Genomic DNA, 24,212 nt, shown 5'->3' on the forward strand with positions numbered 1-24,212 from the left:
CTCCTGCTCCTTTCTTAGCCACCCCTCAGAGCAGCCTGTTCCTGAGCAGAACCATGGAATTCCAGACTGGTTTGGGTTGGAAGGGACCTTAAATCCCATCCAGTGCCACCCCCTGCCACGGGCAGGGACACCTCCCACTGCCCTAGGTTGCTCCAAGCCCGTCCAACCTGGCCTTGGACACCCCCAGGGATCCAGGGGCAGCCACAGCTTCTCTGGGCAACCTCTGCCAGGGCCTCCCCACCTTCACAGCCAGGAATTCCCTCCCAATATCCAATCTAAACCTACCATGCCTCAGCAGGACCTAAAAAAGGCAAATCTCAGCCCATAAAGTTGTTTTTACATCCCTCTTCTATCAGGATCTCATGGAGAGCAGGTCACAAGGAGGCAGCCCTGGCTTGAGGCTGTCTGTCTGTCTGGGGCTGGAGCACAGCGGGCACCAGGATTCCCAGTGGGAATTTGCAGTTTTCCATGTTTGACTGAATTAAACTGGCGCAGGATGGGGGGGAGGCAGGGGGGAGCTGCGGCTGAAGGGCTGGCACTGGGCTGGGCTGGGCCATCAGCTCTGCCTGGCACTGTCACCCACGGCCCTGGTGCCACAGCTCCACGGCTGCCTGAGGACTCCAGAGTCCCTTTTCTGACAGATTTAACACCAAACGATTGCTCAGCCCTCGAGTTGCTTCACAAATTGCTGGATATTGCCCGGTGCTGCCCAGCAATGCCCTGCTGGACTGGGAGCAGCATTTGGAATGTGGGAGTTGGGCTTTGGAGCCACCTCGCAGGGATCCCATCGAGAGGGAGTCGAGCTCTGCTGCTGCTGCTGGAGGCCGAAGTTGTCTGCAAGTGCCCACACAGTGACAGGAAGCCCTGAGAGGCTGCTGAGGGGCTGCTTTGGCTTAGCTGATAAGTCAAAAACAGACAAAATAACACCAGAGCTAAAAGTAGCATTTTCCTGGGTAAACAGAGGATTCTGCCCTCCTGACCCCAGGCAAGGCTGGAGAAAGGGCTGAAATGAAAGAATAACTTATGGTAAGTGGAACTCCCAGCGATTTTTCACATTCCCAGTGAAATCTTCAGGTAAAATGAGCTGATTCTGCAGGGGGAGCAGTGGCAACCCTTCCCCCATCATTGATCAAGATGAGCCTGGATGATCCAACCCCGGGGTCACCAAAAACCCCACTGGGAATGGGGCTGTTCATGCAGGACGTGGATGGTCCAGTCCTGCCCACCCCTGTCCTTGCTGCAGCCAGGTCTGCTCTGCGGAAAACCCCTGAGGAAGGGGAGCTACGGGGCAAGGAATGAGGGAATGTGAGTTTGTAACACCCGGAGCTGCCCTGTGGAGCATGGAAGGGTTTGAGCGTGCCAGAGCGCTGAATGAAACTCCCCTAGAGGTAATGGAATTTATATTTATTTAACAGTAACATACAGTATATAAATAGGGTAAATACTTTAAAATATACAATATTTCACATTCGAACATTCGGTCAAAGAAAGGCAACTCTACGTGTGTAGCTAAAACCAGAATCAAAGGAGCAATGCACAGAGAAAGAAGCCAGTGGTGGGAGCAGGCCAGGGCTGGAGATCAGGGATTACACAGGGACTACAGGAGTACAGAGCTGCCAGCCCAGGGCTGGGCACCGAGGGAGAGGCCACGGGAGCTTCCATGCGATGCTTTTGGGACTGGGCTGTCCCCAGGAGGGGCTGGATGTGCCCACCCAGCCCTGCCCTGCTCCCACCACGCACAGGGGGAAGGGAGAGAGGGAAGGGCCCCACTGCAGCCAGGCTGGGGGGACTCACTGCACACACGGGACACAGGAGACATTCCCTGGGAGGCGGCACTGGGATCCCACAGCCTGGGGCCAAGCTGTGGGTGATGCTGCAGGATCCCCAGCTCTGTGAGCCACACAAGAGCTGCCCCTTCAGCTCAGGGGCACTGCTGAGCCCCTCACGCAGGGAATGTCTGATGAACCCCGGCTGATCCCACAGAACCCAGGCCTGGTGCTTCCCTGAGCAGGGCTGGCCCTGCCTCACCCCTGCAAACCCCGCTGGGCTACACCCAGGCAGGGAAAAGCCAATTCCCACCGAGGTGTCCACGGGCCCAGCCCAGCTGTGCATCAAACCTGTGTCCAAACCCAACAAACACTGGGGGTGCCCAGAGCCCTGCCCAGCACTGCCAGCCCCTCACACCACACCACAGCAGCTTCCAGTGCCCTCCCTGTGGACACTCCCTGGCTGCCTGTGCAGTGACCCTGGTGCAGAGGTGGCTCCCACACCACTTCACACTGACCAAATCCTTCCTGTCCCTTCCTCCTGGCCCACACACACAAATCCCAGCTGGCACCACCTCCCCCTGCTGCTCTGCTCTTCCCTTTGGAGCCTCCTGCTGCTGGAGCCCGCTGTGAACCGGAACGATGGTGCCACGCTGAGCTCCAGCCCTGCAGCTGGAGCGCTTCCCCATCTCTCTCCTCACCCACCAGCCCTGGGGCCATTCCGGCCCCTCCACACCGAAATTCCTGAGAGCTGCAGCACCACCAAGGTCCTGCAGGGCCACGTGTGCTGCTGCACATCCCTCGGCACCGGTTCTTCCCTCAGAGACTCCCTTAGGAACAGCAGCTTTTCACCTTTCCTCAGGGAGTTGCCAACTCCCCATCCCTGGCAGTGCCCAGGATCAGGCTGGATGGGGCTGGGAGCAGCCTGGCCTAGAGAGAGATTCCCTGCCCGTGGCAAGGGAAGTGGGACAAGACTCCAGGCCCCCTCCAACCCAAACCCAGGGTCCAGCTCCCGCAAGTTCATCTGCACAACTTGCAAATAATCCCAACAATCCCCACCTCCCCGTGGATCCACCGTTCCCACTCCCTTTACTGTACTTCCAGGCAGGAAACCCTTCCCAGGCAGCTTTCCCCGTGGGGAGCAGCCCAGGTTTGGAAGCCCACCCTTCCAAGAGGAAGCAGGAATAAAGCTGATCGGGAATTTCTGACCAGGGAAGCCACCCACAGGCAGAGCTGCTGCTGCTGCTGCTGCTCCTCTCGCAGCCACTGCGTGGAACTGCTTTGCCCTCCAGTGCCCACAGCCAGCATTTACACCCTCGGGAAAAGCCCAGATCTGCCCCAAAGCTGGGCCTGCAGCAAAGCTTTGCCCCGCTAATTACACCAGAGGAGGAACGAAAGGTTTAAAGCAGACGAGCAGGAGACTAAAGACCCACCAGAGAAATTTCTCACCATGAACAGAGCACACCTTTGTAATATTTATCAACACTGTCACTTCTGCCTGTGACCCAACAGCCATGACAAGGGATTTCTGGCAATGGGCAGGGAGAATCCAGCTGGTCCAGCCCCCCAAGGCAAACCAAACCCTGGCACTCCCACCCTGCTCCCACGGCTGCTCCTGACAGGGGCCTCACTTTGCCCCGCTGAAGTCAGGCAAACCCTCATGAAACACAGCCCAAACACTGCCCCTGGGCAAAGCCAGATGGAAGCACCTCCTTTCTCCTCTGCAGTTTCTGTATCAGGGGCTTGGACCAATATTTGTTCTGTCGACAGAAAATAAACCCCTGCCTAATTCAAGCTGGAAGGGAACAGTCTCCACAACCAGGAAAATCTGTGTGAACCCCAAACCCAATCCTGACCTGGCTCAGTGCAGAACTTTGCCAGCACCAACTGAGAATACTTCATAAAACCAGAGCCTTCTCTGCAGCCTGTGCTTTCCATCAAACACCTGCACTTGGAGTACGACCTTCTACCCTCTGCCTCCTGTTCAGGGAGACAAAGCAGAGCCCACCACAGTCCCACAGAAATGCAGGGGAGAGGCTGGGACCTGCTCCATGTATTTACACACACATGAGCTCTCTGGTACACTCAGGGTAAATGAAAGCAGTGGCAGAAGCAGAATATGGAGTAAAAACTCTGAATTTGGGGTATTTTCAGGTGGTTTATTTTCTGTCGATGCCAAGCCAGCTCGCAGCAGGTGCAGGTCTCATGTGGGGGGTCTATGGCTAAAGGTTTATGGCAGCAACTGCTTGAAAACACCAAGGTATTTCTGTGTGAACTCTCCCTGTCACTCCTTCCCCAGGTTAAAATCAGCTAAAGTTTCTCTCTCCCATGCACAAACTATGGAAAGAAAGAAAATCAGAGTCACCTTGTGTTTGGGAACACTGCATGAGGTGTAAATGGGGATATTTTCACTATCTGATCACAAAAAAAAAAAACCAAGCAAAAAAAAGGAAAGTTTTACAATCTTTAGGGCTCTCATTTTTAAATAATAAAAAAGTATGACAAAATAAAGGAAAGTACTTCGGTAAAACTTGCAGCTATAAAGTACAAACTATTTCTGACAAGATTCAGTAAGCGAAGCAGGACAGAAGCCTGCAGAGAAATGAACCCAGACTGAAATGCAACATAGACCGTGGTAAACTCAGCAGCACGACTTCTACAACTCAAGTAATGAACAGACATGATCCCTGAAAGAAAACAAAACCCCCAGCTGCAGCTGGAGCCCACCCAGCAACGAACCTGGCTGGAAACTGCTCCCCAGGTTACTTCACATAGCCCAGTGTGGGGTTTCCAACCTTGGAGAAATAAAGAAGTGTGGTTCTTAAAGGTTATTTAACAGGGCAAAACAAACCAAGTTCTTTAAAAGTTGTTCTCACTTGGCAGGAATTGCTCAGTGAAACTTCGACGTTCTTTAAAACTTATTTCCTTCAATCAGTTTTGAAGGAATCTGAACCTCCCACACACAACTGCCACTTTCTTGACTCCTCATCCCCATTCTGTTCCTGGTTTAATTGGTTACAAAAATCTGATTTGCCAAAATATCAGCCCTGAAGGGAGGGAATGTGAGAGGCACTGCAAAAGCAGCAGGTGAGAGCAGCTGCAGGTGCAGGGCTGGGCAGAGGAAACAGGGCTGGGTTAGTACAAGATCCTCTTCCAAATACCTTGTGCAAGGAGATTGCCACAGGCTGGGACAATTCCCACTGCACTCCCAGTTGCCCCTGGAGAGGAGGATGGTCCCCAGGTCTGCCACCCTGAGCACAAGGGCCAGGGCAGGGCACAGCCTCCCCTTCCCTGCCAGGCTCTGCATTCCCTGCAAAACCCACTCACAGGGAAAGCTCAGCTCTGCCCACACACCCCAAAGGTTCAGAAGAGTCCACCAGGAGAATCCCACCCTCCTGCTCCACCCAACAGTCCTTCCAAGCCTTAACTCCTTCTCAGCTACAAACCCAAGATTTGCTCATTTGAACCAAAGCTCTATAAATATATTATTAAAAAAAAATAAACCACAAATGCAAACATTTACCAAGAAAGGAAGAAAAGTTACAGTGAAATGAGGCCTTGTTATTGTCTTAAATCAGGCAAGCCAGGAATTCCCTGGAGGAGGCCTGTCTGTTTTCAGTCCTGTTCCAACCACCTCCTGTCTATGCGTCCTCCAGGCTCCCCAAAATTCCCCTGTCCACCAGGTGTGCTTTGAGCGTGTTGAAGATGTGGAGCTGCTGGTCTGGCCTCAGGGTCAGGAACTGCTGGATGAGTTTGCTTGGGTTGGGGCCTCTGCAACACAAAAGCATCGTCAGCAATGGGGCTCAAGGGCAATTCCATCAGAATAATGGGCTGACATTCATTGCTGTGCTGTCCATTCCTTCCCCCGGTCTCCCCTGGGAGCCCAACTCCATCTGGCATGTGGAAAGGGACTCAAAAGGCACAGGAGGCTGTAACACCCCAAACCCAATCTATCTGAAGAGGATTGTGCATCTTATCAGCAGGTGCTGACCCTCAGAATTCAAAGCAGCCACATACAGGCACTTCCTCAGCTCCCCCAGCACATCCATTATGCACCCACAGGCTTTTTCCTCTGTGCTTGGCTACAGAATGCTTGTCAGTGCTGCAAAATTAGATTTTCCTGCTCGTTTGACTCTAGAAACCTGTCCAAGATTCACAGAAGGGGCATGGAGGAGTTTCAGTGGGACTGGAATAACAGCAGCCCACGGGAAGTGACGGTTGCATTTCCAGCTCTGCTAAAGGTCCTTCCCCTCCTCAAGCTCCGTTCCCTCAGTGTTGTATTTCCAGCTGTTAAATCTATCCAGGAGCACAACTGCCTGTGATTCCCAGCCCTGGCAGTGACAGGAAGCCCCCAGCCCAGCAGGGCACACGCACCTGATGAAGCTGGCGATGTACACGTTGACAAAGGTGGCCATCAGGTACTGGCAGTCGAAGCGATCCATGATCCCCCCGTGCCCTGGGATGGTGTTGGCAAAGTCCTGTGGGAGCAGAGGGATTGCACTGAGCCCTCCCCAGGACCTGTGCTTGCTTTTGTGCCCCCACACACTGCACTCACCCCCTGCTCCAGTTCTTCCCAGAAGGCAAAGTCAGACCAAGGAAACATTTTGTTTCACATCTCCCTGCTTTTGGATGTTGCTCTGTTACTCAAAGGTCAGGGAAGGCAAATGTTTATCTGCTGCCACCCTGCCTTGCCTTTCAAGGCATCTTAACTGAGCACAGGCTGTTTATATGTAAAACCAGCCTGCAAGACATCAAGGGAAACCTCAGATTGCAAAATTTCCTGGCTGGATCTTCCTTCCTCTACCTGCACCACAGCAGGGTTTAGAATATCACAGTTAAAATCTTAAGGTCTCTTTCCTTTTGGTCAAAAAACCCCCAGATCCTGATCCAGCATTTTATCTGTGACTGAACAAACCTCCCTTCCCTCAGAGCTCCGGGACTGCACCGAGTGGCAGCACCCACTGCATGTTTCCTCCCCAGAATGTCCACGACTTTCTCCATCCTCACCTTGATTTTGAAGGCCCTCTTGAAGCCACTGGCAAAGAAGCCTCCGAAGGGCCCGATGAGGGAGGCGAAGGTGGAGAGGGCGATGCTGTGGATTTGGAAGGGGTACATCCGCACTGTCTTCTGCAGGACAAACAGCACAGGGGGGTTCCAGTGAGAACAGCATTGCCTGCCCCTCCTTCTCTGCCCCCCAGGCTTTAGCTCAGTTGGTTTTCACATGGGTTCATGTCCCACCAGACTTGGGATACTGAGACTTTGGTGTCTCAGTCAACAACAGGCACCACTACATTCCCCTTATTTCTGGATGCACCTCTGTCACATTCCTTCACATCGAAACACAGCCCTGCTCTTTCCTTAGTGGTCCTACCCCACTAAATGAGACCCAGGGAGCAGAGAGGGTCGTACCCAGCCCACCACAGACTGCAGCACCACGGGGATGTTGTACTCCTGCAGCTGGAACAGCTCGGAGGGCTCGCAGTCCACGGTGAAGCTGTTGGTGTCGTTGTTGAACTCCACGGGGCAGGTGAAGCAGCGGTACCCAGACATCACATAGGACAGCTCCAGGAAAAAGAGACAATGGAAACAGGATCAGTGCTTTCCTCAGGGATTTCTCAAGGGGAGAGGCCATGCAAGGAGATGAGGGAGGAGGGAGCCATGCTCCCAGCTTCATTAAGGAGATCACTCCCCTGAGCAGCAGTAATTGGCTGAAGGCAGAGGAAAGGCAGCGAGCAGGCTGCACCCTGAGGTGGAGGGACAGCAACAGCAGCCACAGAGAGGGACATAAAAATGGGGCAAAACACTCCAGGAGTGTGGAATTCCCCACACAGCCCCTGAAATGATGCACAGCACCATCCAACAGCAGCAGAGGGAAAATGGTTAATTATTGTAACGAGCACATCACAGGTTTAACAGGGACTGAAAACTTCCTCCAGCACTTGGCTCCATCAGCAGTGTCTGCACACAGCCAGGAACCACTTCAAACCCTGGGCAGCAAGGAAAGCTGAAATATCTGACAGAGATTCAAGCCTGACTGCATTTTTTAAACAGAATACCGTGACCCTATGAAGGGAAAACTCCAGTGGAGGAAGCACCACGATGGCCACTTACCAGCAATCCAAACAGAACGGTGGAAAAAAATCCTCCAATAAAACCCTCCCAGGTCTTCTTTGGGGAGAGCTGCCAGAGAGAGAGCGAGGGGGATGATTATTGATACATCTCTGCAGTCCTTCCCCACTTCTGAACTGCTGAGGCCAACACAGAGTGCCACCAACCCACAGGTAAGAGTTTGGTCAGAAGCTGACCCCAGCACCTCGGTCTGAAATGGTTCAGTCATGGCTGGACTCGATCTTTCCAACCTAAATGGTTCAGTGATTTAATTTTATAGCCTCAAAGACTGGGATGCACACCAGGTTTAATTTGGAGGCTTGCTTCAGACCCATAAGAGGCCACAAAGCAGGAGCTGGGGGAGCTGGGGGACCCAAAGGAGCCAAAGTTGACGTTTTGTCCCCCAAAGTGTCCCAAACCTTGATGAGCGGCGTGCGGCCGAAGAAGAAGCCGAACATGTAGGCCATGATGTCATTGCAGATCACACAGGAGATGGGGACAATGAACCTGCAGGGGACAAGGGTCAGACCATCATCACACAACTCCAGGGCTCAGTGAGCAGCTGCCACCACAAGGCACTTTGCAATGCCATCACACCAACGTCCCCTCCTCCAGCACAGTGCAAGGAACAACCACGGGAAGCTCCGAGGGGAGTCTGAGGGTTTCTCCAGTGCTCTGGACTATAAAGCAGGTTGTGTGCCCACAGTGGCCTGTTGGCAGCACACTTTCCTTAGCCACCCTCAGCAGGGTGTTGGACTCTCCCCTCCTGACCTCCTGTGGAAGTATTTCCTGCATTTTGGCAGTCAGCAGGAGGATCCCAGCGCACTCCGGGCTGGCTGGGGCACACTGAGGAACGTGCAGCCTCAAAGTGGCCAGAATTCATTCCTGGTCCTGCTGGTTTTGGCAGGACCACCAAAGGGGCCTCCCCTGTGCACAGCAGCTGCACTGAGGTGGCAGCAGCCCCCTCCTGCCTTTCAGTGCTGAAGCCCCACAGGAGCAGCACCTCCCTGGCCATTTGGGCTGTGGATATCAGCAGAAAGCATCCACCCAGCCCCAATGCCACCTGAAAGGTCCCTGCACCCCACAGCAAGTTTACAAAATTCTCCTTTGCAACATCTCTCTACATGCTGAAGTGGCACAAAGCAAGTCCCAAGTCTCTGAGGACTCACTCAATGTTTTGCTGCTCTGAACAGGCTGGTCCCTCACAGGAAGCACCTTCTCCTTGGCCATTTGTTTTTGTGAGAGAAGTTTTAACTCAAAACTGAATTTTGAGATTAAAAAAATTAGATATTAGGAATTTAATCCTACTGTAATGGTGGTGAGGCCCTGGCACAGGTTGCCCAGAGAGATTCTGGACTCCCCCATCCCTGGAAGTGTCCGAGGTCAGGCTGGAGGGGGCTTGGAGCACGCTGGGATAGCAGAAGGTGTCCCATGGCAGGGGTGGCACTGGATGATCACTAAAGCCCCTTCCATCCCAAACCAGTCTGGGATGCTGTGAAAACACAGCTTCTTCAGGCTGCAGAAACCAAACAGCTCAGGAGGCAGAGCAAACTCACCAGATCATTCCTTCAAAGAGGTTGTGGATGATGAGGTGTGACTGGGTAACAACAATCAGCAACGTCACGTGGGTCCAGCCAAACTGGAAGAGAGGAGAGCACATTGTCCAGCCTGCCCAGAGCCACTGCCAGCACTGCCCAGCTCAGGTGCTCAGAGCTCCTCAGAACAGCTCAAGCACGAGGGTACCAGGGCACCTCACCCACAGAAAATTCATTTATTATCTACTGTTTGTAAACCAGCCAAATAAACAGGATGAGCTGTCTTGTATGAGTTATTTTGGCACCATGGGGTTAACACTGGCCTGGCATCTCCACAGGCCCCGAGTTTAACCTCACCAAGACCTGAACTTAACCTCACCAGGCCCCAGACTTTAACTTCACCAGGACCTGAATTTAACCTCACCAGGCCCCAGATTTTAACCTCACCAGGACCTGAATTTTAATCTCACCATGTAGAACTGGAGGCGATAGTGTTTCTTCACCAGACTCAAGACAAACATGCAGAAACCTGAGGAGAAACAGAAGGAAAGTCAGTGGTGGGAATGTGCCTTCAACAGTCAGAAATACTTTTGGGCCACGATATTGCACAGCTGCTGGGGGTTCTACTTGAATAAAGAAGCACTGTGGAGTGGGAAAAGCACTGCTGTGGAAGTCACACCCAGCAGCACTTGGACAGATGAACAACCTGGCTGTCCCATGAAGATTATGGAGTTTTCTCCTCCAGAACCTCATGGAAAAGATTTGCCAGCACAGCTCTCCCCATGCAGCCCAGTTACAGCATCCCTGGGGAGCAGAGACGATGTGCTGTGGATCCTGCACTGGACACAGCACTCCAGGCAGGAGATTTCTTCCCTCCAGCCCCGACATTAATCAAGGTGGTGCCCACCTGTCAGGTAGAGGGCGAAGGAAATGAAGCGATGGTATTTGCTGAGGATCCTCAGGGGCTCCTCCCTCTGCACCAGGGTGAAGAAATAATCTGTCACCGTCTCGCCGTAGAAGAAATAATTCACACACAGCAGGAAGTACCTGGGGAGGGTGGGAATCTCGTCAGCAGGAGCCCCAAAAGGCTGATCCCTGAGGTCCTGACACTGCTCTGGGACGCTGCCAACAGGTTTTGCTTCTGCCAGCCAGAGCTGCCTCCCCCAGTTCGGAAATGTCACCTTCCTTCCAAGGAGTGGCTGCACCTCTGAGCCCCGCTCTGGGATGGGTCACAGCTGGCATTTGGGGTTGGCTGGGATGCACAAAGACTCTGTCTTTAGGTGGCACTGCTCAACAGGCCTCTGCCTCCCAAAATCCCACACCTTGTGCATCCCAAAACCACTCACCTGCTCCATACCTCACAGAGCCACCTTTTTGGAGCCCACTTTTGGGGCTTCTGTGCCCCAAAAGCCCCACTCCTGCCCTCTCCAAAGCCCTTATGCAGTGACACGACAAGGGGGAATGGCCTTGAGCTGAAGGAGGGCAGGGTTAGCTGGGATATTGGGAAGGAATTCCTCCCTGTGAGGGTGGGCAGGCCCTGGCACAGGGTGCCCAGAGCAGCTGTGGCTGCCCCTGGATCCCTGGCAGTGCCCAAGGCCAGGCTGGACAGGGCTTGGAGCAGCCTGGAACAGTGGGAGGTGTCCCTGCCCATGGCAGGGGTGGCACTGGATGGGATTTAAGGTCCCTTCTAAGCCAGTCCATCCTGGGATTCTGTGATTTTCCTTTACAAGTGCTGCCAGCACAGGTCACTGTCAGCACACAGCAGCCCAGGGCTTGTGGCTGTGTCCCCTGAGTGCCCCAGGGGAGGTGTCAGTGCTGCACACAGGGATGGGGAGCAGCCCCTCACTCACCAGCTGAGCGTCCTGAACCAGGGCAGGTCGTAGGAGTGGTACACGTTGTAGCCAATGGTGATGATCTCGTGGAAACATTTGATCTGGACACACATCACCTGCACAGAAAACACATCCAGGCACTGTAATTCCTGTTGGTTAAACACCTCTTCCCTTGAGGAGACAAAAACCAAGCACGTGCAGAGCAAAAGGTCCTCCAGCAGCTGCAGGAGCCTCCCATGTGGGAAGCTCAGGATGTCGTTTTTCCCTCCCCTTTCCTCTGCCAAGGAGATTTCTAAAAACCCCTCGTGTTAGTTCCAACTGCAGCCAAATACTGACCAGCAGATTCCTCCCGGGTTTCCTCCATGGAGAGAGGAATCCAGGACCTCTAGGACACGAGGTCCTGAGCACCCCATGCCAGCAGTGTCCCAGCAAATTCCCCCCGCCGGAGTGAAGGTCAGGACGCCTCTCTGGAGCACTTACTATTGTCATTAAGACCATGGGGCCCAAGTAGATGATGATGAAGAAGAAGGTGATCATTGCCAGTGTGAGGATGCCTCTCACCCACCAATTCTTCCATCTGGGCCATGGAGAAGGAAAACATCAGAGAAGGACAAGACAGAGCAAAGCAGCCAAACTACTGTGCTCTCTGTGTGTCACAGGAAGGAAACTGAGCCCTGGAAACCCCAAGTTTCCTCTCAGCAGTGCAGAGAGACCTTGATGTGCTGATAAAGGCCTGGCTGCAGCAGCTGCACTTCAGCCCCACTAAATGCAGAAAGCTTTACCCAGGAGCTGAGCACCTCCCAGGGCACTGGAACGGGACAGGGCAGCCTCTGCTCCTGTTCTGCTGCAGCTTTCCCACACCTTGGACAAGCTGCAGGATAAATTCAAATAAAGTGGGGACCACTCCCCCTCTCTGCACTGCTTCCTGTGAGGAGAGATGGCCCCTGTCATGTTGTACCCTCACTGCTTTCCAGCTGTGAGCCTCTCCCACCCTCACAGCATACTCAGGAAAGACACTTTCCTTCTCCTGTGACATAAACAAGACGCTTTCCTCCCAAGCAGTTTGTGGAGAATATCCCTGGCTTGTTCCTAAATCCTGTCCTTGTCAGTGCAATTCCTCAAGCATTCCTGCAGAACTCAGTCACAGCAGTGGCTAAAAGCCCCCGCAGCTCAAACCTTTGCTGTGAGTGCTGCCAAAGCCACCCACGAGCTCTGTGGGCCTGCCCCACCCAGGCCCAGACCTGCCAGGACCCAGCAGGCAGCGAGACCCCCCCCAGCACTGCTCTGCCCCCTCCTTTCCCACCCAAAGCCCTGACCCTGCTGCTTCCCACGGCCCCGGGGGCTGGGAGAGGCTGGGGAGCTGCTCCTTCAGCTTCCAGCAGCCCCCACTGGGAGAGTACAGGAGGATGCTCAGGGAGGGTTACCTCGAGGACAGGTTGGAGAGGGCTCTGTTCAGCACCTCTGGAGTGTCATCCGACGTCGGCACTGGGGACGAGCCCCCGAAGTCGGATTTGCTCTCGCTGTCTGACGCTGTCTCTCCATCCAGCTTGTTCTCAGACTCTGACTCCTGCAGGTCAAAGAGAGCCAAGGAGCTTTAGCAGCCACTTGGAAGGACCCTGGGCCAGCACGCTGGCTCCAACACTTACCACCCTCTGCTTCGGCACAAGAGAGGGAGGAGAAGAAAATATTCTGGGTGTTACACAGGGTTAAACCCATGAGAAACATCCTCAGGTGCTTCAGGAGGGGTTTGATGGTCCCTCAGCCTCAGCAGCAGGCACAGAGAAGGGCCTGTTCCCCCTGCACAGCTACAGATGCCCTGCAGTTGATTACTGGATTTCCAAGAGAGCAGCAAGTGCTCCGGGGCTTGTTAGCAGGAAGTTTTACAAGGTCCCAATCCCCAGGCAGATCTCAAAGAATGTAACACTGCCCAAATTAACCAGGAAGAAAGGCCTCCAAGTGGACAGGCTCAAGGCTCCCGGACAGATTTCTGAAGTGCTGACTACTTGAGGACACTAAAAATAACACCGAGCCCATCCTCAGGCAGCTGAAGAGGAAGAGTCTGGCTTATCACCCTGGCCCAACCATCCCCTCTGGCCACAGAGGAAACCCGAGGTGCTGGAGAGGGACACACGTGCTCTGTGTTTTCCCTGCCCCTTGGACTGCTCCAGCACCCAGCCCCGAGCAAAGTCCTGTGTTTAGGGGTAAATAAACACAGGAGAGGCCGCTTACTGAAGGCTCTGCACCAGCCCAGGGGTGGGAAGGGGATTTCAGGTGAGTCCTGGCTCTTCCCAGTGGCAGTTTTCACTCTGACCTAGCTCCTGAACAGAGGACAAACCCACAGTTCCACGTTTTGCCCCTCGCTTCAGCTGCACAGCTTCACCCTGCTCCTCGCTCCTGGAAGCAAGGAAGGAGAGGGCCACACCCTGGGGAGCATCCAGGCAAGGCAGAGTCCACAGGCAATCTGACAACTCCAGGAGAAGTGAGTGTGCCTGCAGGAAAAGCACAGCGGGAGCTGAGCTGACAAATGCTGGGAGCTCTGCAAACAAAGAGACTTCATCCCTTGGGGCTGCCAGGCAGCGCTGCCCAGCTCCAGAACAACCAGATCTGCTGGGGCTGGCTGGGTGCAGCTCATGGCTGGGGGTATTTGGAGTTCAGTAGAGCAGGAAGGCTGGAGCTGCTCCCTTATTTAAAGTAGGAAAAGGTAATTACTCCCCCAGCTGGAACGTGTCAATGGCTGCAGGCCAGGATCTTAAATCAGACAAGGACAGTGAGGCACTGGCAGGTGGAGGCAGCTAAAAATACATTGGTGATGTCAGAGATTATTCCCAGGGATGAGCAGAGCTCCAGCCACACACCAGCAGCACCCAGTGTCACCTCCTCCCTATCTTCCTCCACGCTCCTTCTTCCCATTCATCCACTGGGAAGGAAGAGTTTGGGTTTGCTTTCAACCCAACACCTCTGCCAGCGCTCACACGGGTTCAGGGAGCTAGCAGGGAAATGCAACCTGGCTTTTTTTTCAGCTGTTTTTTAACTGACCCATAAAATCCACTTGGACCTCAGATTTTGGAGAGATTTAGTGCCATTTAGCTGGGAACTCAAATCCATAAGGCAGCTGCAAATGGCAGCAGGCAAAGAGACTGGAAATGAGAAAACTCCCTGGAAACCACAGATTTGGCATCTTCGAGCACAGCACAGGTCAGGTTTTGGGCAATCTGTGCTCTGTATTTAGCTACAGCCTCTGTTCCCATTGCAATGCTTTCTCCAATAAAAGGATTCTCTGCAGAATTCCCCTGGGAGCAATCGAAATAGCTGCAGGCAGAGGAAAATCAGCTTCTCCTCTGTACAGGCTAAACTGAAAATCCCCAAGCACATTTCTCATGCAGTCCCGGTGTCCCCACACAAGCCACCAAAGGCTGGTTAAAGGAGCAGCATCCCTGTGTTTCACTCCCCAAAGTGCAGAGCACGCAAATCATTCCTGCCTGGGGCCAACAGGAGCAGAAGCTTCACAAAGTGCTGAGAGACCAAAAGGAAGGGAAGGAGCACCTGTGCCTTCCTCACTTCCAGTCCTGGCCAAGAATGTGAAAGAAAAGCTCAAGGACTGAGGAACCTGATGGTGCAACCGAGCTGATGTCCTGATCCCTCTCACATCCTGATCCCTGCCACAGCCTGATCCCTGCCACAGCCTGATCCCTGCCACAGCCTGATCCCTCTCACATCCTGATCCCTGCTGTGCCTGATCCCTCTCACAGCCTGATCCCTGCCACAGCCTGATCCCTGCCATATCCCAGCACTGATTCCCTACACCACCTGCACCACACAGATGTTGCAGGTAAATCAATGCAAAACCACATCACCAGGTACCTGAGCCACCAACTGCAGGGCAAGGCCAACCCAAACCTCGTCTGCAAAGGGCTCCAAGAGCAGGAGCAGAGCTTCGCTGGGTCAGTCCAGCTGCTCCCCACTTCACCCTCAGCACTGGGAACAGCAGAGGTGGAGCCACAAACGCAATCCCCACAGCTCCACAAACACTGCCAGGTTATTCCCAGAGAGCACAAAGGAGCTGATCAAGAGGTTTGTCACCATAAAGGGAAGTTGTGAGGGCTCAGCATGAAATGCAGGACTCATTCCTGCCATGTCTTCCTTGCTCAATTTAAGCCTGATGGAAGAAATCGCCAGCCAAAGTGAGGGATAACTGACATTTTAACATCTTCACTTTGAAAACAACTGAGCAGCACCAGGAGTGAGCTCTTCTCCCTCCTCAGATCCCCCTGAATCGGAGCATTGGGATTTTATAGGACATTGTGCCAGATACAGGCTACGGACTCAGTAATCGACACTATTTTTATACCTTTTATGCAAATTGCCCCCGTCAGCCTACAAATCATCAGTTTAAGCAGCTGAGTGGGCGCTAAATAACGTGTTTAAGCCTGAACGTGATGCACCCTGAATCCAGCTGTGGCATTGCCTGGGGACACCCTGTGGCACTGCCTTGGGGACACCTCCCACACATCTCCTCGGCTCTCCTGTCCTCCAGCGTGTTCCCGAGGATCACCATCCCAGGGCGCTGCTGTCACAGGCAGGGACGCTCCCAGGTCTGTGCCGGGGGGATTTCAGCTCCTGACAGGCAGTGCTTCTGCAGAAGCTTGGGGCTGCGCAGGGCAGAGCTGGGCTGAGCTTGGGCTGCCACCAAACCCCCCTGCAACACCACCACCACCAGGGGAGCAGCCTCTGAGAGACCCCAGTCAGTGCCCAGACACCTCCCAGCAATCCCAGTCAGGGCCCAGACACCTCCCAGCAATCCCACCTCTTCCCACTGCTGCTCCTGCACGGGCACAGAGCTGTCTCCAGCTGTATTTATCCCATATTCTCCTACCACAGCTCTCCCTCACCCATTTCTCCTGGAAGTTCCTGATATTCCCCGTGTCCCCTCCTCCCGGGCAGGACACTCAGGATGTCAGACATCCACATGCAGGATGCAGAGCCAGGAAACCACTAAAACCCCTCCGTAAGAGCAAAGCCGACCTTCCCTCTGGTTACCTTGGCATCTGGCTTCATCCTTCCATTTCTTTTACATGGTGAGCATTACATCTCTTAAAACACAATCAGAGGCAAAAGCTTTTACTGTTTTCAGGGGTTTTAACCAATATGGAGTTATTAAACTGAAGGGCTTTTTTGTCCAGCTCTGTAGGTGAGCCCAGGGCTCCTTCTTCCATTTATCATCTCAGTATTGAATGCTTCTTACAGAATAATGGGAAAAAGGAATGCAGGAATAAAACTGAGACAGCAATGTCCATTTTATCCTAATTCCTTGATTTCTACACAAGCTGTGATGAGGAGAAAGAGCAAAACCCCAAATCTCTGCGAGGGCTGTTTCTCCTGACTGCTGAACCGGAGCTGGGAAAAGCCAGATACCTGCCCACTTCTTCTACTCATGGCATCAACAGCTCTGAGCAACCTTTGTCAACGGGGATTTCATCACCCTGAAGAAAAGATACCCAGAGAAATGAGTTTGTCTGAGCTTTCCTTAAACAACTTGACTACTTCAAGCAGGTGGTAAGAAATTTGTGCTCACACTGAAATGGTTTTCTCAGAGGAAGCCGTGAGCGCTGGGTTTTTTACACAAATATCCACGACAGGATCTCAGTTGCCATAGAAACGAGCCTGCTCTCTCCCTGCCAAAAATCTTCTGCCCAATACAGATATACAGTTAAGTATTCAATGCTGGCAGATTAAATTAGTTCAAGAAATGCCATTATTTAGGTACTTTCCTTGGAGGCAGGCACTGTTTTATTTAGACTTCCTGCCAGATTTAAACAAAAAGCTGTGACAGAAAATGTTATTATAAAATAAATGCTGAAGAGGGAAATAGAGTTGCTTTTTCAGGCAACAGAGCTGGCAGCTGGAACAAAAGGGACCAACTGTACCTCTGTTCTCACCTCTGAGAACATTTGCAGGATCAAAGCAAATATAATTAATTTAATGAATACAAACTCAGCGGCCTCAGTAATGGAAACCTCAATGTCTTCCAGAAGGGGCTTTAATTCCTACATTCAGAGAAACTGCTCCATTCCTCTCCCCTCTTCCCCCTGCTTTAACCTCCACAGCACATCCCAGAGCTGCTGTGCCCCCAAACCCACCTCAGAGGGACCCACCAGGGTCCAGAATTCATCCCATTACTCCCAAATTACAGGATATTCTCTTCTAGGGGTTTACAGCTCGGGAGGGTGAAACAAGAGAAGTCTGGAGACCATTAACACCAGAAGGATGAATCAAAGTTCCAGGGTTGATTTGTAGGAAGGTCCCAAAAAGCACTGGGGTCTTTTTGCAAGTGTTTTTTACCCTGGTCTTGTGCTGTGACATTACCTGCAGGGCAATTAAATTCAAGTTTCTCATGGCCCCCCCACCAAGACACCCACCAAGCTGGCACCTAGTGCTGGCCGCCTGATTTGTTGTCTGAAAAAACCAACAAAGCTCAGGTTTCATTTATGTTGATGTAGGACTCCCTTCCCCATCCCGAAATAACCACATTCCAGTTGAAAACAGGCACGGAAATTAGGACATGCCTAAAAATGGAGCCCTTTAGCAGATGATAACATCACAAAAAGCAGGAATGTTTGCACAGTGGCTGAAAGAGCTGAGAAAACTCATCCCTGATCCCAAAGCACCGGCTTTGTTCGGCTCAGCCACGGGATGTGCTGGGAGCCAGGCTCAGTCTGCAGCCAGCACAAGCCTCTGGTACAGGAGCCTGATCTCCCTGAGAGCAAACAGGATTCATGGAAGTCACACAGGATTCATGGAAGTCACACATCCCCGGGACTCAGCAGGACCTCCTCCTCCTCTGCTGGGACCCCCAGCACCCACTCCAGGGGCTGCTGCTTCCAGGAAATCCTGGAGGAAAAGGCAGCAGGCACCAGCTGCTGTGTACAAAAGGAGCACAAAAATCGGTGGGTGGTTCTGGCATTCCCCCAGAATTTCCTACTGCTCAGAAAGGAACCTGCCTCCCCCTCTGAACACGTGATGGAGACGTTTTGGAGAGCGGCTTCTGGGCTCTCCTGGGTCTAAGTGGCATCCTGGTGCATTTCTGAGCTGGCATTTCCCTGCAGAGACACAGGAACAGGAGAGCTGAGCTCCAAGAGCCTCTGGGAGTTGATGCCTGAGGGAGGCTGGGGCTGTGTCTGCTGGAGCCTGCACAGACATTTCAATCTGCTGTTGTTTGGGAGAGCTGGGAGCAGCGAGAGGGAGAACAAACAGCTCTGCAGCAACTGTTCACACTGGGAGGTTACTGCAGGAAAAGGCTATTTTTGTCCTCTGAAATGAGAGCCTGCATCACGCCAAGGCCAGTGGCTTCTGACCCTCAAATTCCTCAGGAGTTCGTACAGATTTTTCCAAAACATTATGAGAGAAAAAAGAAAACCCTACCAAGCCATTTAATTTGCTGACTCTGAGGGGGTACCTCACACTGTCCTGCTCACATTTCTCTCCCAGTCCATCCCACTGGCTTTACCTGGACTGCTCAAGGAGTGCACTTGGACCAGTGTGTTCAGGTGTGATCCTGACCAACCCAAAGCTGTGGTTTGCTGAAGTCACAGGGGTCATCAAGGCCAGGCTGGACGGGGTTTGGAGCGCCCATAGCAGGCATTAAGGTCCCTCTCAACACAAACCAGTCTGGGATTCTGTGATTTTAAGGGTTTTACCTCCCTGGGGTCCTGGGAATTTTTCCTGCTTGGAAGATACGCACAAACATCCCAACTTCCCTCTTCTCAGCACCAAACATTCTCCCCAGGAGTCACCCCCAGACAGCACTGCAAGCACATCTGGAAGCAGGAGCAGAGACACTGTCCATGGACAGAACAGTCTGAGTGCCTCAGCCTGCACCAGGGACAGCAGGAATATCCCCCATCACCTCTGCCATCCTGATCTCACTATCAATAATAACAACAAACGACCAGAAGCAAGGACAGAGTGCTGGAGCAGCAAGAGAGAGTCCGGGAAGAAGCTCCCAGATCCACTAAGATCCAGCAGGAACACAGAAAACAGGACAGCCTGGAGGTGATGGAACACTGCAAAGGGGGACACTCACCTGTGCAGCCCTCCAGAGCAGACAGAAATAAATCTCCCACTCACTGAACAAGGATAGGAAAGGGAAGCCAGCTCGGAACTATGCAAAGGGCTGAGTAACAGGAAAAACAGCTTGGGGGTTTGACGTGAGCACTGGGAGTCTCCCTGCTCGCTCTGTCACACACAAGTGCTGCACACAGAAGGAAACAGAGCCATCCAACCTTTCAAATGACAAAATCTTCCTGGGATCAAACTTCCCTGGCATCACCACAACTGAGCAAGGACACAGGTCAGTGAAAGGAGCAGTGGCCAAGTCAAACACCTACCAAAGGAAGTGCTGGCAAAGGTGTTAAATTTGAGAGTCACTTTTCCACTAAGAACACACCCAGCCCAGTCCCTGTGGCCACAATTAACGATGCCCAGGAGTTGTCAGGCACATACAGAGCCAAGCATCAAACTGCAGGGAAGGCTAGAGCGTGCTCTCCCAGTAGAGCTGAGATTGTGAACATCTATCAGCAATAAATGAGGCTCGTGCTTCAGCAAACTGGTGCTTGGAATCGAGCCCAAGATCATATTAAGAGCTATTAAAAAAATAATCTTATGGAGTGGGCCTGGAAGCAGACTTGGACTTCAGCCTCCCTTTATGGTAGATGAGACGAAGAGAGGCATTACTGCAGTGGTTGATTGGGTTTGGTCCTGCAAGAGCCTCATCTTGTTATCACAAACTCCCAACTAGCAGGAGCTCTCCTGGAATCTGGGAAGTAACAGGATTTGAGATTGCCTGAACCTCCAGAGTGCCTGCACTGTTATTTCTCTCTGTCCTGCACCTCTCCCAAGCTAAAAGCCAAAACTGGAGCTGCTGCTCCCGTTCCAGCTCACCCCAGGCCACTGTCCCCAGCCACCCTTCACCCTCCTGAGCAGACCCAAGGGACAGCACAGCCCTCGCTTAGCTCAGCATCTTCAGAGCACGTCAGACCACCAGGGAGTTCTTGCAAAATGCCTGGAAGCACAAGGAATAAATGCCTGGAAGCACAAGAAATCACGAGGCTTGGATGCCAGAGTCTTTCACTTTTTGTACCACACAGACCAGATGTAGCCAGATAAAAGTCACATTGTCAGGCCCCTGCAAAACCGGGCTGGAAGGAACCTGAATTTTCCTCACTAAACCCTTGGTGGACACAGAAGGAACCAGAATTTTCCTTATCAAACCCTTGGTGACACAGAGTTATCCCACCCTGGCACAGACAGCTGCTCGTGCAATGTCTCAGCAAGCAGATGGAAAAGGAAAAACTCCCCAGTCCTCACTGTGGAGTCACACAAAGTACAAACAGCTCCTGAGAAATGATCATAAAATCCCCCCAAACCAGCAGAAGCCTTCAGGAGCTTGGCAGGCACCAAGAAACAATTTTCTTTTGCGCTTTTCCTGTTCCCTTTGGGGGCTGCAGAGAAAATGTGATTTTGTGGGATGTACACAACACTAGAGGGAAGGCACTGGCCTCTGGGTTTAGATTATGAATGAGACTACAAAGCAGAAGAAAAGTCTCTAAAGACCGGGATATCCTTGGGAGAGGGTGGGACCTGTAAGGTACCAAGAAACTGGAACTTGTTTCATGGTTAGGCCCAGCACAAAAGCTGTGGTGCTCCATCCCTGGAAGTGTCCAAGGCCAGGCTGGACAAGGCTGGGATAGTGGGAGGTGCCCCTGCCCATGGCAGCGGGTGGCACTGGATCCATTCAAAGGTCTCTCCCAACCCAAACCATTCCATGATTCCACGATCCACTCTCAATACCAACAGACACCGTCAGGTAACAGCATCCTTTGGGTTGAGCCAATGGGTACAAGCAACACCAGGGCAAGGTTCCCTGGTTTTTCACCACAGAGAGGAGAGGGAGCTCACTGACCAGAACAAACAGATGTTGCCTTGTTCCCTCTGAGACGAAGACTTTGTGCTGCACAGCGGTTTTAACAAAAATCGATTTTAAAACGTTCTGGCACGAGGATCTCCTGAGGCAGCCCGGCCTCAGCTGTGCCAGCAGCGGGGACACATCAAAGCTGGGCCAGCGTGCAAGGGTCAGAGCAGCAGAAAGTGACTCCAGTCTCTCACTTCCCAGTGCCAAAACAGGAAAGTGGCAACAAGCGCAAAACACCGCGATCTAAAACCCAGCCTCGATGTTTGCATCCCACTGGAGCGCGTTTCTGTCAACACAGAGCTGGGAGCTCTTTCCAGAAGCCTCCAGGGTTTCTGTTGAATAAAATATGCACTGCTGAATTATTCCTCTTGGCAAGGCTCCCCAGCAGGCACGGGAATGTCCCCTCTCCGAGCAGCACCTGCACAGAGCCCTGGGCAGCCCCAGAGCACCGGGAGCAGCACACACGCGAGCGATTCCGCTGCTCCCAGGCTTTTCCAGGCATTTCCCCCGCACTGAAAACACAACTGCTGGATCTCAGGGCAGGAAATCAAACCCTGCCACCGAGCATGGAAAGCACGACGCCGAGGAGGGTGTCACTGAGGGCAGGGGTAGTAACCAGGTAACCTCCCAGCAGCCGCATTTGGCAATTTGGGGAAATTCTCTGCTCCCATCACTGCCTTCTGTTAGGAAACATCACATTCAGCACCTCAGAGGAGCTGTTCCTCACTGCTTGGGAACACTTCACTACTGCTTTTTTCCCTCTTGCAATTCATTTTGAGCTGTTTTACGAGGAGCAGCACAACATCAACGTTCCCTCTCTCTAGTAAGGAACCTCCAGGTCGCTGACTCGAAGGAAATAGCAGAGGAGTCCTTCAGAAGGCTCATTATATGTGAAAGCACTGGCGTGGAGATAACAGGATTGCCCTGGGAATAGCAGCCCTCTGACCTTCTTTAGGAGCACAGCACGAGGAGCTAAAGCGAATCCCAGCTTGGCCCAGGGAGTTTGTTGTGCACCAGTGAAGCAGCACCAGCCCTGCCAGCCTCTGGAGGGAGGTCTTCCAACTCCCACTAAAGTTCTGGAATAGAAAACTCCCTGAAGGTTTTCCGCTGCAGAGTAAATTCCAGCTGAGACGAATGCACTTATCTCGAGGCCTCACCCTTTGCACAACCACCACAAAACTGGAGCCATCTTAGAGCTCCCTTCCCTCAGGTCAGGAAATGTGGTGGCAGAGAGCTCCAGGTTACTGTGAGAGAGGCCCAACCTCCAGATCCACACCAGGGTGACCCATTCCCACCACTGCTGGCTCCTTCTGCCCCAGATCCCTCCCTGATCACATCAGCACAACGAAGTTTCCTCAAACCTGCCCACACAGCCTCTAGCAGGTGTTTAACTGGCATTAAAACCACATTAAAATCGCATTAAAATTGCATTAAAATTGCACTTAAATTGCATTTAAATTGCAAAAGAGTTTTGTCTGATGACTTCATGCTGCTCTCAACTGCACCCTTCATGCAGTAGGAGAAAACATCAATATGATGCTGCTGAGGGCTGATGGACCAGTCCAGGGTCGTTCCCAAGGTAAGTGCATTAAACGCCAGCACAGCACGAACTGCTTTTCCCTCCAGCCTTTGGTCCCTGTGACCCTGCAAATGTTATTTACAAAGTTTTCCCTGACTGTTTATTCCTCTTGGTCCCTTCCTCTTCGGGGAGACGCAGGAGCAGAGATGACAAGGGTGACAAATGACTCACAGAGCAACCTCAAGCATCCAGACGGGCTCAGGCTTGGAAGAGAAGAGACGGTACAGGAAAACAGAGCCAGGTTTGCTTCCCATGGCTCTTCTGCCGTGAAAAAGCACACTCTTTCCTCTGGAGAAAGGCAGTGTTAACCCTCATTAAACTCCCACAGAGCCCTCGCTGGGAGGGCACTCCCTGGGCATGACTTGGGAGGCACCAGAGCCTTCCCTAAGGGAACCTGAGGCATTCGGAACCCCCACCCGATTCCCTAAGGACGGCTTAGGAGGTACACAACTCCTCCCTAAGGGGAGGTTTGTAACCCCCACCCGATTCCCCAGGGGTGATTTCGGAGGCGCCAAAGCCTTCCCTAGAGGCAGGTTTGTATCTCCCACCTCAGTCCCTGGGCTGGCCTGGGAGGCACCGAACTCTCCGCTGAGGGCAGGGCTGTGACCCCACCTGAGCCATCCCACAAACGCAGCTCACGCCCAGATCTCCGCGCTCCCACACGGCGGATCCGCTTCTCGGAACACCCCCGGGGCCGGGATCCGCTCCTCCGCGGGTGTCGCGAGGGGCGAATAAACCAAGTGCGGGGCAAATTCCCCGAGCGCGGGGCAGCCCGGGGGCCGCACAGCGGCCTCACCGCGGGGCGCCGGGACCCGGCGGCGCACAGGCCCCGCGACCCCCGGCGCTCCCCGGCCGGCCCCCGGCTCTCCCCGTCCCCCCCGTCCCCTCACGCCCCCCGGGGCCGCTCCGCACCTTGTCCTGGGGGTCCCGCGCCCCGCCGGGGCCGCGCCCGGGCCGCAGCCGCGCCTCGCTCATGCCGGACCCGCGCCCGCCGCGCCGCCGCCGCCGCCAGGGGGCGACACAGCACCGGCAACAGCCGCCGACCAATGGGCGGCACGGGACGGGCGGCGGGGGCGGGGCGAGCGCGGGGATGGCCGCGCCCAGGTGTACCCGGATGGTGCGGGGCGCCATGATGGGTGGCGCGAGTACGCCGCTGAGGGAGGGAGGGAGCGAGCGAGCGAGCGAGCGGTCGGTCGGTCGGTCGGTCGGTCGCCGCGCGCGGGAAGGTCCCTGGGAGCAGCGTGAGGGGTTTGTCTAAAGGGACAAACGGGTTTGTGTTATGGCTGATTTTCGCTCAGGCCTGGAGTTCCTGTCAGGATCCGGTGCCTGAGGAGAGGCGCGCCACCGAGCCGTCCCTACGGACCGGCCCCGTGTGTGCCACCGACGCCGCTGCGGATCGGGCCCCGCCGCCATCGCTGCGCAACG

General features: G+C 53.6%; 1 protein-coding gene across 1 annotated transcript; it reads right to left on the minus strand.

Annotated features, from left to right (window-relative positions):
- Positions 1-1,389: 1,389 nt before the first annotated feature.
- Positions 1,390-23,777, minus strand: CDS2 (CDP-diacylglycerol synthase 2). The gene is made up of 13 exons (XM_069035371.1): positions 23,700-23,777; positions 12,666-12,808; positions 11,722-11,818; positions 11,260-11,357; positions 10,317-10,456; positions 9,880-9,938; positions 9,431-9,513; positions 8,294-8,381; positions 7,878-7,946; positions 7,176-7,328; positions 6,774-6,893; positions 6,141-6,244; positions 1,390-5,537 (listed from the first exon to the last, which is right to left on the minus strand). Exons 1-13 carry the CDS (start codon positions 23,760-23,762, stop codon positions 5,408-5,410), a joined length of 1,347 nt encoding a protein of 448 aa, XP_068891472.1. The 5' UTR covers positions 23,763-23,777; the 3' UTR covers positions 1,390-5,407.
- Between the last annotated feature and the right edge of the window lie 435 nt (positions 23,778-24,212).

The sequence above is a fragment of the Aphelocoma coerulescens genome, chromosome 22 (assembly GCF_041296385.1).
Source record: "Aphelocoma coerulescens isolate FSJ_1873_10779 chromosome 22, UR_Acoe_1.0, whole genome shotgun sequence".
Taxonomy (NCBI): domain Eukaryota; kingdom Metazoa; phylum Chordata; class Aves; order Passeriformes; family Corvidae; genus Aphelocoma; species Aphelocoma coerulescens.

Excerpts from the sequence above, each read along its gene's own strand:
- CDS2 (XM_069035371.1), bottom strand. The coding sequence starts at position 23,762 with ATGAGCGAGGCGCGGCTGCGGCCCGGGCGCGGCCCCGGCGGGGCGCGG. Across the intron at positions 12,809-23,699 it reads CGCGGGACCCCCAGGACAAG|GAGTCAGAGTCTGAGAACAA; the intron begins GTGCGGAGCGGC and ends TTTGACCTGCAG. Across the intron at positions 7,329-7,877 it reads CCGTTCTGTTTGGATTGCTG|CTGTCCTATGTGATGTCTGG; the intron begins GTAAGTGGCCAT and ends TTTTTCCTGGAG.